Source organism: Amblyomma mixtum, chromosome 2 (assembly GCF_055824585.1).
Source record: "Amblyomma mixtum isolate Tamu chromosome 2, ASM5582458v1, whole genome shotgun sequence".
In the NCBI taxonomy this organism is placed as follows: Eukaryota; Metazoa; Arthropoda; class Arachnida; order Ixodida; family Ixodidae; genus Amblyomma; species Amblyomma mixtum.
In genome coordinates this window covers 53,453,610-53,467,635 of record NC_143013.1, presented here as the reverse complement: position 1 = coordinate 53,467,635, position 14,026 = coordinate 53,453,610, and the positions used below count along the sequence as shown (strand labels likewise).

General features: G+C 49.2%; 1 protein-coding gene across 1 annotated transcript; it reads left to right on the top strand.

The window, feature by feature from the left end:
• The first annotated feature begins 569 nt into the window (after nucleotides 1-569).
• Nucleotides 570-13,622, top strand: LOC149359378 (uncharacterized). Its single transcript, XM_089567659.1, has 10 exons — nucleotides 570-580; nucleotides 1,486-1,630; nucleotides 3,120-3,226; nucleotides 3,860-4,136; nucleotides 8,631-8,802; nucleotides 9,514-9,743; nucleotides 10,265-10,434; nucleotides 10,889-11,018; nucleotides 12,763-12,993; nucleotides 13,485-13,622. The coding sequence occupies exons 1-10, from the start codon at nucleotides 570-572 to the stop codon at nucleotides 13,620-13,622; spliced, it is 1,611 nt and encodes a 536-aa protein (XP_089423785.1).
• The last annotated feature ends 404 nt before the right edge of the window (nucleotides 13,623-14,026 follow it).

Here is a 14,026-nt window from a genome sequence, read left to right as displayed (position 1 = left end):
TGCATGGATGTATTTACCTGGTTCCGCAATTAAAAATGGCCCGCACTATAGGCAACAGGGAAGAAGCGCACGTAGCGGCCGTCGGGATTAGAACAGCCGACGCTCATGGAGACAGACCCGAAACCCCGCAGAATCTACACCATTGGTGAATCATTTGAATGAGCAGAAAATGATAAGGTAAAGAAAGCTGCCTACTACAGGCGTGTCCTATAAAATTGCCAGTTTCGTCATTTCAGCACTGATGAGTAGCTTTTTTCAGTATCAGGCTGTTATACTCGCAGTTGTTTCACATCCTCTCTTCACACCCTCCCAAGAGGTTATAAAGCTATCGCCCTTACCACGTGTCTTTTAGATCACTTCCTGGTAGCAAAAGAAGCGGGCGGAAACACCTTTCGGTTTTTACTGCATTACTGACGTGCTCAGTGCTGCGTCACTGCGCATGTGCTTGAGTGATCAGAGAATTAAGTTCATCTGTTTTGTTTTGTATTTTCTATGTTAAAACAGAAAAAATAAACTTCTCTTTCTACACCTTTCGGTTCAAAACTGTCACCTATTTCCCACTTGTCGCAATGGACGCTCCGTGAGCGTATCGGCGAGAATAACGCTAAACTTACCACTGCAGCGTCGAATTCACCGTACGTTACGTCGTCGCTACCCCCTATACTCTCCTCAGTAATGGGACCTTAGCGAACATCCTCTTCCACCCTCGCTTGCTATTCCGCAATGTGCACCACCGAGGATCGTATACGGCCGGTTCAGTATCCAGCGATGGCATACCTTCCCCGACTGCTACGAAGGCTGCGTGGCAAACTTATGCGATTCGCCGACGTTCAAAGAGGTAGTACTCCTCCCAATCCATTCCGAACGCGTAGAGCGTTGCTTTTCACTGTAGTCGGACACAATTCAAGAGCGAAAGCCGCTTTTCCCCGTCAAAGGAACCCCTTCCAGACAAAGGCGTCGGCCAATTCTGGTGAGCCTGCTAGCTGGCAATGCAGGGAGTGGCAGATGAAAGGGGATAGTCCTCTCCTTCCATGGTCGGGGATAGTCCCCTCTCTGCATTGTGACGCCGCTCCCTGCATAGTCAGGCTAGCAGGTTCATGAGAATCGGCTGACGCCATTGGCTGGAAGGGGATGCTTTGACGCAGAAAGGCCGGTTTGTTCTTGAGTTGTATCCGACTATGGTACTGTGCCAACTAAATGCAGCTAGAATGCGTAGTAAACGTTATTTCACGCTTTCGTATTTCTGCGTCGCGCTTGCCAGACACGATTCTTGACGGGGTATGCTTTAACGATCCGGCAACGTAGACCGGTGGCGGCGGGTATCCCCAGCACATAATTATCTCGTATCTTTGTTGGCACTGTGACGACTGCAGAAGCGCTGAGCGGTACACTGTGCAGTAGTGGCGCGTCTAAGCGATACCATTTTTGATATTCCTGCTTTGCTGTGTCGCCTTTTTGAACCTTGTATCGCTTCGTTCATCGCAGAACTTGTCGTGCATCTGTAGACAGTGGTTCCACAGTCATCTCTGCCCAGCGTCACTCGCAGAAGTTCCTGTCCGGTGAGGCGTTGCGAACCCTGGGCTGGAATCTGCACATGCCTCATCAGGTCACCGCCAGCAGCTCACCGACGGTTAGCTGGAACGGCCAAACTTGCAGCCCTCGGGAAGATAGGAATAAAACATCCTTATATAAGTGAGTACGCCCACAAATCTGTGCCGTGTTCTTCCAGGTGGCACTGGAAGATGTTTTGGGGGAGTTGCCGTGTTTTAAATGCGAAAGGCTATGTCAGCGGAGTCGTGTCATCAAAACGTGTCCGCAAAACATGTCCGCAGCAGTTGTGACGTTCTCAGAAGGGGTAGCATGAAACGAGTAGTTGTACTCGTGAGGAAGCTGCGCAAAAAAAAATTATTACATATTAGTGATTAGTTAATAAGCTAGGGCCAAAAACGTCGATAGAGTTAGTGGACGGGAAAACAGCTGTGGAAGGCAGAACAGTGGGAAAATAGGAATAAAGTTTGAAATGAACTGAAATGTATTTTATGAGTGATAATTATGGAACAAAGTTTCATTGACATAGAATAATTTGTTCATCAGTTATAAGCAAAAACCATTGGATGGTTCAATACGCTGGACGGGGATACAGTATATATTAAGTGGACGAGAAAGCAACCAAGGCGCCAAATTTGAAAAACAGAAATGGTAGACTTAGATAAAAGAAGGTATAATCAGAGTAAATGAATCGTTATTTAATCAAAGAATAAGATAATTATGCTAATTGAGTAGTTAAATTAATAAACAAAAGAAAATGATAAATAGAAGCGACGAGTGCCGAGAAGGCGTGAATTCTTTCGCATTCTCCCAATGCGGGTCGGCGCAGTAATCTCTAATTCGTTTTATTCTTAATTTCCACTTTAATGCAGCGCTTTTGCCAGCTGTGATAGGACTGTTTCATTCGCCTTGTGAAAAATTCCTTCTTTTTCTGTTTACGATCCTTGTATGCTAGAGCAAAGCGATATCTTTGGCTTTGGCGAATTCCACTGCGTGTGCGGTTTTCCAGGTATTAATCAGATTTTCGTTATTTCTAACCGTGACAAGCGCATTTACACTGCAGTTGTCAGTGTGGCGCCAGTGTTCGTTGTTGTTTTCCGGTGTATATATCAAGGCTCCGGTGTGTGCAACTATTTTTCGGAGCATTCACCTTCACTTTTGCAGGCATATGTAAAACACGCAGCAGCGTGTACCCAAGCTGCGCCATATTTCGCACTGCCTCGCTATACTCGTGGTTACACAGTGCCGCAACCCGGCGCTCGCCTTCACCCTCAAAAAGGTGCGTTCGGTTTGATGCTTTAAAACTGCTTCCTCATTCACAATACATATATGCACAAACCACAGTAACTTTTCAGGTCAATAACAACTAATCCTCTTGTTTTGTGCTTTCCTGCATACGGGCCACAGTTTCCTTGTTGAAATGGCCAAAATCATAAGCGCATATGATGCGGTATACGGTCCTCAATTGCACGGCCATTTTATTCATGCTGGTTCCTGCACGCGCCGGTCTCGGTGTCCGCCTGTGTAGCGTCGCCTAATTGACGCGCGTACCACTGACCTCAATTGTGCAGGGAAGGGTGCAGAACACGCGTTCCGGCGGAACCTGCGGTGTGCCCTACACGGGCGACTACCCCCTGATGTTCAGTCGACGCCCGATAACACTGCAGTCCTCGCAGAGGTACGGTGCGTTCCTTCTTACACTAGACCTTTCCCGCAGCCTCACCTGTGTCGATCACTCAGCAGACGGTAACCACAGGGATAGCCTGGCAGATCCCCCTGAGCCGCCTATAGATGTTCGTGCATTCTGGGTTTTTTGCGCAAAAGGCACGACACAAAAGAAACGAGGTAGACAGGACAAGCGCTCGTCTGCGTGTCTTTTGCGCAAAAAACCCAGAATGCTTAGGCACCAACTAGCCTGCAAAAACATACTCGCAAGATGTTCGTGCCTTAGACGACATAAGGCTCATTCCAGACGTTATGCGTCTTCGGCGACTAAGCACAGCGCACACCCGCACAACTGCATGCGACAGGTTGGTTTGGCTTATGGGGGTTTAACATCCCAAAGCGGCTCGGGCTGTGAGAGACGCCGTAGTGAAGGGCTCCGGAAATTTCGACCGCCTGGGCCTCCTTAACGTGCTCTGACATCGCACACTACACGGACCTCTAGAATTTCGCCTCCATCGAAATTCGACCGCCGAGGCCGTCCTTCGCAGTCCCTCGTGATATCCCGGCAACAGCATAGCCACGCCGAACAGTCGTAGGATACGCGTGTTCAACCCTCTGTGCAACCACCCTCTTTGTCTGACTGAAGGAGCTTGACACCAGCGTCTTTGAGGGCCGCTGCCGTCAATCTCCTTCAGTCGGACAAAGAGGGTGGTTTTGTCGTCGTGGCAAACGACCTCCACAAGGATAAGGCTCAAGCTGGAGTCGCGGCCAACTTCAGACACGTGAAAACTGTCAAGCCGTCGAAAGTGCAAGAGCAGGCAGTACAGCTTTGTGAGCGTGCTGGCCTTTCAAGAATGGCCTCTTCTGTCAAGGCGTCGAAGGCATCTAGCCTAACCGTCTTCTTCAGCGCCAAGACGCATAAAGTAAGCTGCCCCTTCCGTGTCATTGTGTCCGAACGAGGAACGTGACAGCGCGAGGTAGCGGAGTTCCTGCAGAAGTGACTGTCGCACCTTGAGGTTGAAGATCCTTTCCTCATCAGAAAGCCTGAGACCGGGTCAGAATTCCTTCAAAACGAGTGTCCTGCCCACGTTAGCGCGTTTTCAGTGGATGTCAAGGACTTGTACTACTCCCTGCCGCAAAGTGCGGTGATCGCAGAAATCAGCAGTTGCATCGACCGTCACGGAGTAACAAAGTTCCAGAACTCTAGTGGTATGAACGTTAGCATGTTTCTAGAAATGCTCCGCTTTTATTTACAATCCACGTTTGCTAGAGTTGACGATAGTTTTTTCATCCAAAAACGAGGTGTTTGTATTGGATCCAACCTCACTCCCGTTCTCAACGATCTGTTCTTAGCTTCGTGCGACAGACAACTTCAAGCCAAGCTTGACGGCATTGTTGTTATAAGGTCATGCGTTATGTAGATCACTTTTTAGTATTTTATCGCAAAGGTGACGCCCAACAATCTATTGCTCAGATTTTCGACGTGTTCAGTACTGAACTTAACAAACTACAATTGACCACAGAGCTACCTACTAACAACAAACTAATGTTTTTAGATCTGGAACTTGTGCTATCGTGTGACCATGTTTGTTGGATGTACTCCCCGCGCTCCCAGAAGAGCCTGCTCCCCTTCCAGTCGGCCCACTCTAAGATGGTTCAGCGCGGGATAGCGAAAACATGCATGAAAGCCGCTCTGTTTAGATCATGTGCGCATAAAACCCAAGCCAGCTTTGACGCGCAGGTTACTAGGCTCACCGCTGCAGGCTACCCGAGGAAGACCTGTGCAAGAGAGTAAATCAGGAAAGTGGAAAGAAGGCTTGTCAGAAGAAACATAGAGACAAATTTGTAAACTGTTGCTATGGTGTGGTTTACAAGGTCCCACTGTCATGCGGCCGTTTTTACATCGGGGAGACCGGACGGTGCGTCAACGATCGGCTACGCGAACACGCGAAAGACATTGAAAACAAGTCACGCCGAAATAACATGGTCATTCATTTCGCAGATTGCGACGAATGTGAGGCATTTTTGAACCAAACCACTATCACCGCCATGTATAGAGATCACACCTCGCGCCTGATATCGGAGGCCTTTCACATTCACGCATGAGGACACTCATGTGTAAGCCAACCATCGGTGGCTCTATTCCCACAGGAGATCGTTTTTCTTAATCAGTGATGATTTCCGAATGTATGCCATGTCATGTTTACACCGCATATTTCTTCCCTTCTATGCTTTATATTGGCCCCCCTCTTTCGCAATAAACCATTTGGTTGTTAGTTCAGCGCATGAGTCTGTCTCGTCTTCTTCCGTCCCGTCCGTGAGCGCTGTTTTGCCGTACCATTCAACATGAACCAACCAGCTCGACTCTGCCCTCTCCTTGACTAAAAACTGGCCTGCGATCAGTTGACGTGAACGAATGCGCGGACCAAAAGAGCAGACGACGCGCTGGGTGTACCACAGTTGCAAGACCTGCTAGCGTGAAATGGCATGGGGTGGCAGATGAATGGGGAATAACGATGGCTCAACCGGATTAACCGCGGCCTCATGAAAATCGGTCGACGCCATGGGCAAGAGAGCTTTCTTTGAAGGGCTTCTGCAAAGTACCACTGCTCTTAACTATGTCCTAAACCAAGCCCAATGGCCATTGTAACGAGATTTATAATAGCTGCGCCCTCCCCATTCCTTTTTCGCAGGGCAAACCTGTAGTCCAGCCTGGCGGCCCCTGCTGGGGTGAATCACTACAGCCGGATACAGTCAGGAACCGAGCGGCTTTTTCCCCGACAATGGACGCCCTTCCAACCAGTGGCATCGCCCGATTCCCATGACCCTGCTAGCGTGACAATGCAGGGAGCGGCGGCACAATGCAGAGGGGTCTATACCCACCGAAGAGTGCAGGAATTTACCCTTCAACTACAACTCCCTGCTTTACCATACTTGCAGGGTCAAGATAAGCGGCCGATGCACTGGCTGGAGGGGGGGGGGGGGGGGGGTTCCTTTTACAAGGAAGACCCACTGGATTTTTAAGTTGTGTCCGACTTTAGCAAAATGCCCACTCCCTCTGCTCGATGGGTGAAGAAGCTGTCTGTAGCTCCCATCGTGCTTCCCCGAAAAGACCTCCGAAACAAGGGAACTCTTCTGGGATCGACCAGCCGAGCATGGATTCTCCGAAAAGACCAGGAAAACTTGCTCCAGAATATGCGCAGTCTTTCGAGAGGGGAGTGGGGAGAACAAAGTAAGGAGGGGGGAAGAAGGCATATGGAAAAGGCTACGCGAAGGTTAGCTTAGAAAACTCCGCCTCTGAAGCGCTGCCGTGAAGGCGTGAGGGAAGTGGGGTTGACGACGTGACCGGTTCTTTTCTTAGAACTTCGTCCTCTTCCGCATCTGGTTTTCAGCCTTCCCTTTCGCCTGGTAGGGTACCCTGATAGTTATTTAAAGCTGCACTAACTGCTGCTGCCATTGCAGTTGAGAGTGGACTTCCTTCAAGAGAGCAACTCGTTCGTACTTGTACTCTCACTGATTTTTTTTTCTCCCGACTAGGCCGCGGTACCCATCGTCGTTAATTGCTACATCATTTCTGGCGGCTAAGTTCATCGTATGCGTAGGTATGAATGCTTTTATTTCACAAAGAGCAGATTTCAATAATATTAGACAATCTCACGGACCTACCATGTCCTGATACTACTGTAAGCGACATATTTTTCGCGAGCTAAGTATTTCGCAAATCGGGTGAAGTCACGTTTTAGGAATATTTCACGTGTAGTAAATTTCGTAAAGCAAAGGTAGCTCTTCGCGCTCCCTTTGCTCTATAATCATTTGTGGAACCAATTATCGTGAGGCCCACGTGATTCTCCAAAAACGCTGAAATTAAGCCGTTTACAGAATTTGCGCAGATTCAGCCCTGAGCATAGCTCCTGTTTTGACTTGACTTTTATTTCGTTTGCACCAAAAGAATTCAGGTTCCGAATAGGAATGCCGGTTTTCTCTTATCCTCCAGTTAGCGCGATGCCATTGCACATGAATAACCAGTTGTAACATGTCTTTGCTTCTTCGTAATGACTCTTAGCAGGCCGGCTGCCATGGTTGTATACAAACCACTCGCTGAATTCGACGGGAGCGACGACACATGGGATTGCCGCTCGGATACCGAATCCTGGGACGAGTACGACGTCGTGCTTCGCCGTTGCTCATCTCAAGAGGACATCTCGCCGCAGATTCTCCCGGTCTCGTCTGCAACTGAACCCCAATCGTCGCCTGAACTCGCAAGGCCTGGTGACAGACAAGCCGGAACTACGGCAGGATGTTCGACAGGCGACGAGTCATCGGAGGACGAGCAGCCATTCTCCGTTTTCGAGAAATGCTTCCACGAGACGCAGCCCTGTTCCCAGAAGGACACCATGCCGGGCGCTCTTTCGTGGCACGGCCCGAGTACCTACACGACGCACTGTCTGCGGTCAGACGAGGTAGGCGGCCTTGTGTTTTTTATTAATTGCTGTTTTATTTTATTCAACACCGTAACCTGGAAGGCGAACGCTTTGTTCCGTGTCTCAGATGTCCACTCTGTCTACGGATTAATGCACCTGCATTTAGGTGTACCCGTTTCCGTGTCCCAGTGATCTACCATACACGTGTTTTGAAAGATACTTTTGATTCCTGACGCCTCAAGCTCTTTCTATGTTGCACTGTAGCTTGAAGATTTCCGCGCGCATGTCAGTGCCCTCGTGGTCGTTTTTCCTCTGCAAACTGCTTCTCGGACGAGATCCTACGTGCGTAAGTTACTCTGCTGCTGTGTGCGATACGCAGCACATCAGTGAACAAAATGGCGACGCCCAGGGAGCAATTTGTTCAAAAGCGGCGGTCATCGTCTTATCTGGCTTTATCGTCTTTAGCGCCAGTTCCTGCAGTTCAAGCGCAGCTTGGCGCTGACTGCTTCCAACAGGAATGGTCGAGTGCAAGTCTGGTCGTATGCTAGCCTTGGTGTAGCCACCAAATTGCCCTAAGGTTCCCTAATACTAAAGTTACTGGAACTAGCTAAAACCAGAATACTGAGTAGGCCACACCCCATGAAAAATGACCGTTTCCTGCCAAGCCTCTGCTGTACCCAAAGTTTGCGCCTGTGACGTCATGTAAAAACTCCGTAGTTCAGAGGAGAGTTCATTGTTTCTTGTTCTGGCTAAGGGTGGGGAGGGGTGAATGGGGGAAGTTGCAGAAAGGGTGCGGGGTCGCTAATAGTAAAGTCACTGCAACTCTATAGCTAATGCCAGAATACTTAGTAGGCCACGCCCCACGACAAGGGGACAAAAGAGCGTTTCCTGCCTGTTCGTTGCTGCATCCAACGTTGGAGCCTGTCACGTCATGTAAAAACTATCCCTAGTAGCAGATTTCTTTCTATATACATCATTTTTGTTTTTGCTTTTTAGGACGCTGTAGCTGACGCCCGTGCCCTGAAAAATGCCTGGAGTCGGCACGATGAGCCTGCAGAAGTCGTCTTCCAGCGCAGACGCGTCTCACGGCAGCCGAGGTCGTCCGTCGAGGCCCCCCGTGCTGTGCAAGAGGGAGAGGCCGAGCCCTGCACTGCCGCGCCTTCGGAGCCCACTGTTACGTTTCGCCTCCTTCGTGAGAAAAAAATCGGCGTGGTAGCAGCGGAATGCCGATGAGTCGCGAAAGGCATGCGGGGTAAACGCCTGAATTAGCCACGGAAGCGGCGTCGGTCATCCACCCCGCATCTGGCCAGCCAGCTCTGCAGTACAGAAAGAAGTTAGCTGCCACGTTCCACAGTACTAGACATTCCAAGGGGCACATCAAGTTGACAGCAGCAACCGTCTTCCAGGGAGAAGTGGTCAACGACCGTTTCCCCTACCCCGAGCACGTGCGACCACATGAAAGGCGCAGGAATGCTGTTCGAGAGCATTCCAGAATCTGCGCGACGCAGAGTGCATCCTTCTCTCCCAACACGTGACGGGGACGTGTTCCCTATTGAGTGTGTGTGTGTGTGTGTGGGTGCCACAGTGAACTTTCAGGACCCTCCTTTCCCGACAAGCCCGCCCCCATCTAGGGAGCCCAGGGACAAGGAAGGATATAAAACTCGGCGCCTTGGACGGCCGAGTAGCTCCTGACCATCTGAGCTCATTGTCATGTAGCTTTGCTCCTTGTTTGCGAGACTTTCTGAGAGTTCTCCCAGTTGCTGTTTGTATATATGTAAATTCCCTTGTATAAAGTTCTTCTTCTTGTCTTTCCCTTAAACCTCGTCTCCGACCTTCCTCAACCCCTCTCCGGCACGACCATGCTACCTGATCTTTAATACCACGCGGACAGCGTCACCGCCAGTCATGCCACAGTCGACCAAGCAGTGGCCGTACTCGCTGCCGTCAGGAATGGGCCTGGTGGACACCCACTGTCACTTGGAGCTCATCTTCCGCGAAGTGGGCCACCGTGGAACCTATGCCAGATTCCGGGACGAGCATCGGGACACCTTCCCTGATTGTTATGAAGGCTGCGAGGCAAATTTTTGCGATCCGCAGACATTCCAAAAGGTAATTTTTTTTTTTTTCAAACACAATCTTATCGCGTGTCTGTTGTCTTCTCATGCGAGTTGAATTATTTACAGTCAACTCTAATGACCTCGCGGAGCTAAATCCGTGGCAATATCAATACTTTGTATAAACGTCGCATCTCATTCTTGCATTCACTTACAGATGCATTCACCGCACTTATGCCAGTAATGAAGTTACTGTAATCCCATTACAGTAATTTATTTACTCTTTCTGTTAGCTTGCAATGGAACTATGATAAATTTGCCGCAGAAATAAGTCTTTATCTTCGACGTTGCGTTTTTTTTTTCCAATGCATAAATATTCCCATGCATAGTAAGGGTTACATGGTGATCGCTCTATGTCTTTAAAATGTACTACCTCCACAAACCCATATACCGTAATTCCTCCTGCGTTAGCTGCTCTTATATTTATTCCTCTATAAGCCTAGTCCTGCCACTTTTGACGTCAATTATTCCCTCTGCCTTAATTAATTTGGCACTGGCGCTTACTACTTTGCGCAGCGCCGCCTGTGGGAGCCGATCCTGGCCGAGGATGGCGTTTGGGGAGCTTTCGGATGTCATCCGCACATGGCTCGCGAGTACAGCGAGGAGGTGGACGAATACCTCATCAAGGCCCTGGAACATCCAAAAGTCGTCGCCTTGGGTGAAATAGGGTTGGACTACTCCCGCAGGTGAGTGCGCATACCAGTTCAATGCGGGAGAGGATGGGGGGGGGGGGGGAAGGGGTGGAAGAAGGGCTTTTTGTCTCCTGTCCATTAGTAGACTTCGCTAAAGATCAATACTGTTCCACCCATCGCTCAAAAAACCACCGCATATGGCGGCTTCTGTCTCTAGTGCTGCGTGAATGAAGAGACAACCGCATCTCAAAATTTACTCAAGCTTGGCTGCATGCTTTTCTTTTCGTTTCTTAACCCTCAATAACATTTTTCTTATACGTTTGAGGGGTTTTATTAGCGCCCTATTACCTTAATTGCTACGAGCACGCCGTATATAATGCGACAAATTTTTCGGCCTCATGGGGCATTAGTAACGACTCCTGTCCGTGTTGAGACCTGAGTAGCGTTAACAACGTAAAGCTGCCTTCTTCGCTACACGTTACGAAATGGTGTTATCTCGCTTTTGCAGGAACAAATGCGACCACGGCCATCAGAAGCGGGTGCTCCGGCGGCAGCTGCAGCTTGCCCTGAATGGTCGGCTGCCCCTCGTAATCCACTCTCGAGACTCCACGTCCGACACCATCGGCATCCTCAAAGAGGTATAAGCTGACTGCCGTGCTACACTTGGCGCAGCCCCATATCCATTACTTTCCAGACGTAGGCTAGTCCGGCCACATGTAAACCTTTTTGTAAGGTGCAGAGTCTTCAGGTGCCCCATAAATTTCTCGTTAGTGTGAGTCACATATTTACCCAGGCTGCTTTTTATCAACTTTATCCCTCGCACATCGCTTCCATTCGCGCCCTCTGTCCCTGTGACATAGTGGTCGCTGGTCAATTAGAAGACTCATTTCCTTGCCGCTCTTTTTCCTTTTTTCCCCTTTGTTCCCCTCCCCAAGTGTAGGGTAGCCAACTGGGCATCGCCTGGTTAACCTCCCTGCCTTTCCGTCCTTTTCTCTCTCTCTCTCTCTTCTCTTGTCTCCTGTCCATTAGTAGACTTCGCTAAAGATCAATACTGTTCCACCCATCGCTCAAAAAACGGAATCCCCCGTTACACTTGCGGTGCGTTATCTGATGATAATGAATTTTTGTTTGCATCGGGGGGGGCCAAAAGGCACTGTTGCATAAGGTGCCCTTCGTTTACTCGAGGCGGGGTGCAAGACCCGCTTTCTGAACATTTCGCCCCAAAGAAGCCGAGCTCCAGGTCAGGAGAAAGCTTGTATTCATTGTATCACCGCTGTAACTTCCTTTTAATGGCACTGACTATCGACCCCGCTTCCGAGGCGGATGCGGTGTGCGGGCTGTCTCAGCGTACCGAGTTTTTCACTTAACATGCTCTGCGATTGTTACAAGAGGCTTTTTTTTTTTTCATGGCACTCTCAGCGGTGTAGCACATCACAATACCGCTAAGACGTGCTATGTAGTAGGCTGGTTTACTAATATTGAGTAGTTACCCTTTTAATCAGTTTTTAGAATACAAAAAACGTAGTTGCCCTTGGCGCTGTGGTACAATAAAAATTCGCTGTTGCTTAGCTTGGTTAAGCCCGGTAATTGCGAAAGCAATATCCGTACCTGCGCCATGGTACAGCTGCTAGTGTAGCTGGTGGTGGTGCTTGTGGTTAGACTTGTGGTGATGCATCTAACCGATGCATCAACACAAGTCTAACCACAAGCACCACCACCAGCTACAATCCAAACCAATGGAATCCAATTCAATCCACTCCTATCCAATCCAATGTAATCTAATCCAATCCCGTCCAATCTAATGCAATCAAGGTCAAATGAAGGTCAATGGTGGTCACCGCCGCGGCACGATGGTGGTAACCGCCGCGGTACGGCAAAGGCGTGAAAGTGCAAGTAGTATTGTTTTCGAAATAAAATTTTCTCTATTTCGATGACTTGGGTGTACTGGAGGGGTTTCCTTGCCTGCGAACTAAGCGCGTGTATTTTGGAGCGATGCAGTCAGATTTGTTGACCCATAGTGCCCAGGGTAAGTGCGTTTTCAAAATTCTAAAATCTGATATGAATTTTGCGGATGGTGGACTATGCGTATTTCTGTGAAGGAGACTAACAGTAATAGCAATAGTCATCAACGGCTTTTGAAGGACTGTAGTAGTTGTTTCAAAGTTCGCTAGTAGATATTATTAATCGTCCTAGTTAGCACGTATTAGCTGTATTCTGACGCGCTATACCGCTGACAGCGCAATGCCCAAAAAAGTAAAAGTACTGTTCTAACTCAAAAAGCCTCTTGTAGACCACGGCAGAACATCTTAGGTGAAAGAGTCGGTATATGTTGACGGCTCACTCATGATAACGAAGTGTATCTCTTGACTTCCCTTTCCGCAGATGGTGCCGTCGGACTACCCCATACACCGCCACTGCTTCACCGCCGATTGGCCGGAGGCGCAGCGCTGGCTGACGGAGTTCCCCAACCTGACGGAGTTCCCCAACCTCTGCCTCGGGCTCACTCCCCTCGTGAGCTTCCCCAATGCCGGTGGGCTGGTCGAGGTGGCCAGGAAGATCCCCCTAGATAGGCTGCTGATAGAGACGGACTCCCCGTATTTCCTCCCGAAATCGGTACGCACGGATTTTCACGACAAATTCATCATAGTTACGTGGCTATCCTTAATTTAATTTTCTTTTTGGCTAGTGTGATTTCTCCCCCCCCCCCCTCTCACCCCGTCGTGACGTCGGTGTAATCTGGGGGCTCTGTATGACACCTTTATTTCTATAAGCAGCCACCATTGCAAATAGTGCTGTGCAGAGAGCAACGTAATAAGGCAGTGTTTGTATTAGCACCATCCTTTGACGCAAGCCACCTTTTTGCTTTAGCCGCCCTGTTGATATGAGGTATGCCTTGGAAAATTTCGGAACGCCATGGGTCTTGGGTTGGGCTACTTTGCAGAGTACGACGGGTGCCAATGTGTAATGGGATATTTGTAATGAGTTATTGTTAGCCAATACTGGTAGCTAATCCTTACAGTGCCATGCTCGCAGAAGCCATATGAACGCATGGGCCTCGCGTTATTGACATTCCCACTTTCTTGGGTTTTTTTGTTTTTTTTCAGGAATCGGGGCGTCTGAAAGCTTCGCACCCAGGAATGGCGATCCATGTGGCCACGTGGCTGGCATCATTGCGCAATATCGATGTCGACGACATACTGACAGCCGTCCGCCAGAACACGCGGCGAATCTACAAAATCTGACGTCGGACAGTGTGTAACCTTTGCGCGTGCAAGAAAAAATATAACTGCGAAGAAAACAAACTAAATGACCTTGATTGTTTGTTTATTTGCCAGTGCTCGCATTCTAGGGACCGGTCAGTGGTGTGACTCTGTAGGCTTATCCCGCTGCTGTCAACTTTCTGGGTGGATGAAAATTAGCCGAGGAAGTATTCATAGAAGGCTACCTGCACAATGACCGCGACTGGAATAATAAAACTTAAAACAAAAAAATTCAGGGAGGGCACTTTGCTGACAAAGTGCGGTGAGGTGGAAGCCTTAAGCGCGGTGTTGCTGCTTGTGTCACTGATGTTTGGATATGTTAAACTTCGCCTCTGAGAGTGGAACGTGGCAGCGTCTTGCAACGCTGCCAGGGAGTCCACAGAACG

Coding starts and splice junctions, on each gene's coding strand:
- LOC149359378 (XM_089567659.1), top strand. Junction 4,137..8,630: donor TCAGCGCCAAGACGCATAAA/GTAAGCTGCCCC, acceptor TTTGCTTTTTAG/GACGCTGTAGCTGACGCCCG. Junction 11,019..12,762: donor CCATCGGCATCCTCAAAGAG/GTATAAGCTGAC, acceptor CCCTTTCCGCAG/ATGGTGCCGTCGGACTACCC.